The sequence below is a fragment of the Lathyrus oleraceus genome, chromosome 7 (genome assembly GCF_024323335.1).
Source record: "Lathyrus oleraceus cultivar Zhongwan6 chromosome 7, CAAS_Psat_ZW6_1.0, whole genome shotgun sequence".
In the NCBI taxonomy this organism is placed as follows: Eukaryota; Viridiplantae; Streptophyta; class Magnoliopsida; order Fabales; family Fabaceae; genus Lathyrus; species Lathyrus oleraceus.
In genome coordinates, this window is record NC_066585.1 from 3,684,376 (window position 1) to 3,687,435 (window position 3,060).

At 37.2% G+C, this 3,060-nt stretch overlaps 1 protein-coding gene across 1 annotated transcript; it reads right to left on the bottom strand.

Annotated features, from left to right (window-relative positions):
• Window positions 1-1,593: 1,593 nt before the first annotated feature.
• LOC127100342 (protein NRT1/ PTR FAMILY 7.3) lies at window positions 1,594-2,496 on the bottom strand. The gene is made up of 3 exons (XM_051037474.1): window positions 2,290-2,496; window positions 1,713-2,190; window positions 1,594-1,628 (listed from the first exon to the last, which is right to left on the bottom strand). The coding sequence occupies exons 1-3, from the start codon at window positions 2,494-2,496 to the stop codon at window positions 1,594-1,596; spliced, it is 720 nt and encodes a 239-aa protein (XP_050893431.1).
• Between the last annotated feature and the right edge of the window lie 564 nt (window positions 2,497-3,060).

A 3,060-nucleotide genomic window follows, 5' to 3' on the forward strand; every position in this document is an offset into this window, starting at 1 on the left:
AGATTCTCTATGATTTCGATCTTAGCTTTATCTACTTCAATTCCTTTATCAGATACTACGTGTCCTAACACGATTCCTTGTTGGACCATGAAATGGCATTTCTCCCAATTCAAGACGAGATTCACCTTTACGCATCTTTCAAGTACCATTTCAAGGTTTGATAGACATCCTTCGAAGCTCTGCCCACAAACAAAAAAATCGTCCACAAAGACTTCTATAATGTCGTCTATAAAGTCAGCGAAGATTGACATCATGCATCTTTGGAATGTTGCGGGAGCGTTGCATAGTCCAAATGGCATTCTTCGATAAGCAAATGTACCATAAGGGCATGTGAAGGTTGTTTTTTCTTGGTCGTCAGGATGGATAGGAATTTGAAAGAATCCTGAATAACCGTCTAGATAGCAGAAGTGGGAATGCTTAGACAACCATTCAAGCATTTGATCAATGAAAGGCAGAGGAAAATGATCCTTTCGAGTGGCTTTGTTTAGTTTTCTATAATTGATGCACATTCTACTTCCGGTCACAACTCTTTGTGCTATAGATTTGCCCTTCTCGTTCTTAACAACTGTAACACCCCCTTTATTGGGTACTACATGAACGGGGCTAACCCATTGCATATCGGAGATTGGGTATATGATTCCTGTCATACCCCGACTTTGGTCCTGAATTTTTTCCATTTTTTCATTTTTCATTTGGCACTTGGCCTAAAGTTCATTTGCATACATTCATGACCAAAGGCAACCATCCACTCCCAAATCAGTTTTTTTTGTTACACATTGGTCATTGTCTAGGCCTTTTTGATCATGGTGCTTTTGGTTATAAAATGGATTCTAAATATTTGACTTTTTATTCTCAATTTGATTTTAATTAAGTCTAATTCCAAATTTCAATTTAATCTTAATTGTGTTTTTACTAATGATTCAAACTCTAATTGATTTTTAATTTCCAAATAAATGTTAGAATTTGATATCAAAGTAGTTTTAACAAATTATAGATTAATTTGATTTTAATTGGCTTTTATTGGTTTTTTTGATTTTTAATTGACATTTAGATTAGTCTTGGATTATTTCTAAAGATCCATATCCATTTTATAACCAAACACCCATTTCATAAACCAAGGTCTCACCATTCTTATCACGTTTTACAAACACATCAACCAAGCTCAAGTTACAATCACAAATTCATTTCATTCAAACCAAGTTGTTACAACCATTTTTTTAGGTCATAAGTTTCTGACACTAGATAACCATTGCATCTGCCAATTTCATTCCAATTCCAAAATACATTTTGAGCTCAAAGCGCATAAATCATAAAACCATGACATTACACAAGCATTACAACATTTCCATAAATTACAAAGTCATGTTCCAAATTACATTTCACAACATTTTCTTACAAGTTCATCATATTACATAAATCCTACAAGTACAATCCTAATGAACAATCAAAGCTCCATCAAGAATCTAAATTCAAGCATTCCAATAATTCATTCCAAAAAAGAGTTCAACAACACATGATAAACAGAAGGTTTTAACATCGCTTTCCAATCCCTAATAGAACCTTCACAAAAAAGAAGGAAAATTGATCAACTCGTTATAGTTTACTAGAATCAGGAATGGCCAGTAATGCTGAAAAATCAATTGTGTTTACAAAGTAACAAAGTTAGCAAATAATAAGGGAGGAGCAGTTCATGCTCGCAGCCACGGATATACACATCAGCTGCATATGAAAGTATTGTTGTTGCTGCTGAAGAACTTGGCAAAACCTGGCGAGAGGGTTGCCACTAGGCTTGAAATGTCGATACCTTGGGGTGCCTACTAGAAATAGTATCAGTGCAGCAAAGGCAGAGCCTGCAGACAGCCAGAAACCAAGAGCCCACATTCCTTCATCTTCAAAATACACCAGAATGGTGTTTGAAAAGAGTTGCCCAAAGTTCAAAGCTAGGTAAAAGTAGCTGAAGAAGGCCACTTTATTGTGACCCTCTCTCGAATGCTCCTCGTCAAACTGATCAGCACCGAATGTGGCAATATTTGGTTGATAACCTCCATTCCCTAAGGCAATGAGATAGATTGAGAGGTTGAACATCCCCATCTCCAAACTTGAATGTTTTCCACACGGAATCAATTCATTTCCACAGCCTCTTGGTTTAATCAAGAAGAGGTATGATGACAGTGATAAGGACATTAGACCCTGTCATGTATATCGATCAATCAAGGAAATAATGTATCTTCTAGAAATAAAAGAGAGTATGGAGATGAAAAATGAGAGAAAATCTGAGAAACTACTTACTATTACAAAAATGACTTGAAAGACGGAACATGTTTTATATCTTCCCCAATAAGAGTCACTAAGGAAAGCTCCCACAAGAGAAAAGATGTAAACCGTTCCAGTCCATTTGCTCACATTGTTTGCGGCTTCTGCATTACTTTGTCCTACCACCCTTGTCAGGAATACCACGAGGATCACTCCCTCATACTTCACTTGGAACCATTTCATGGAATCACCCTTGGTAACACGGTGTTGGATTCCGACACGGGCTTTGCACCTACGGCGACGACCACCAGGACGCTCCAAGACGACAAAAAGTCCATACCATAGATACCAGTAGATGGATCACATTTGATTCCAAGATCAATATGCTCCTGGATTCCAAAACCAAAGCATCCAATTAAAATTCACATCAAATCCCAATTCCAATCTTAACAGCATTGCATCAAGCCAATAATGCACTATTACCTTCCAGGTTCATGCCACAACAAGTTAGAACACATGCTGCCAACTTAGGCCATTTTCCCTGCAAGCATCAAACAATACATATCATATTCAAGTGACTTCGCAGCCGTGAATAATCTTTTACCGGCGGTAAAAAGTCCACAAGCAACAAAAGGAATTGAAACATTTTCAAAAAGAAAGTACGAGGTACATGTTACCTTTTTCAGAATAAGCACCAAGATGGGGTAGACAATAGAGCAGCACAAGAAAGCATTTCCAATTCCAATACTCTTTTGATCTCAGTGACCTATTCCAAACCCTAGCATGATGAATAAAAGGGGAGAACTT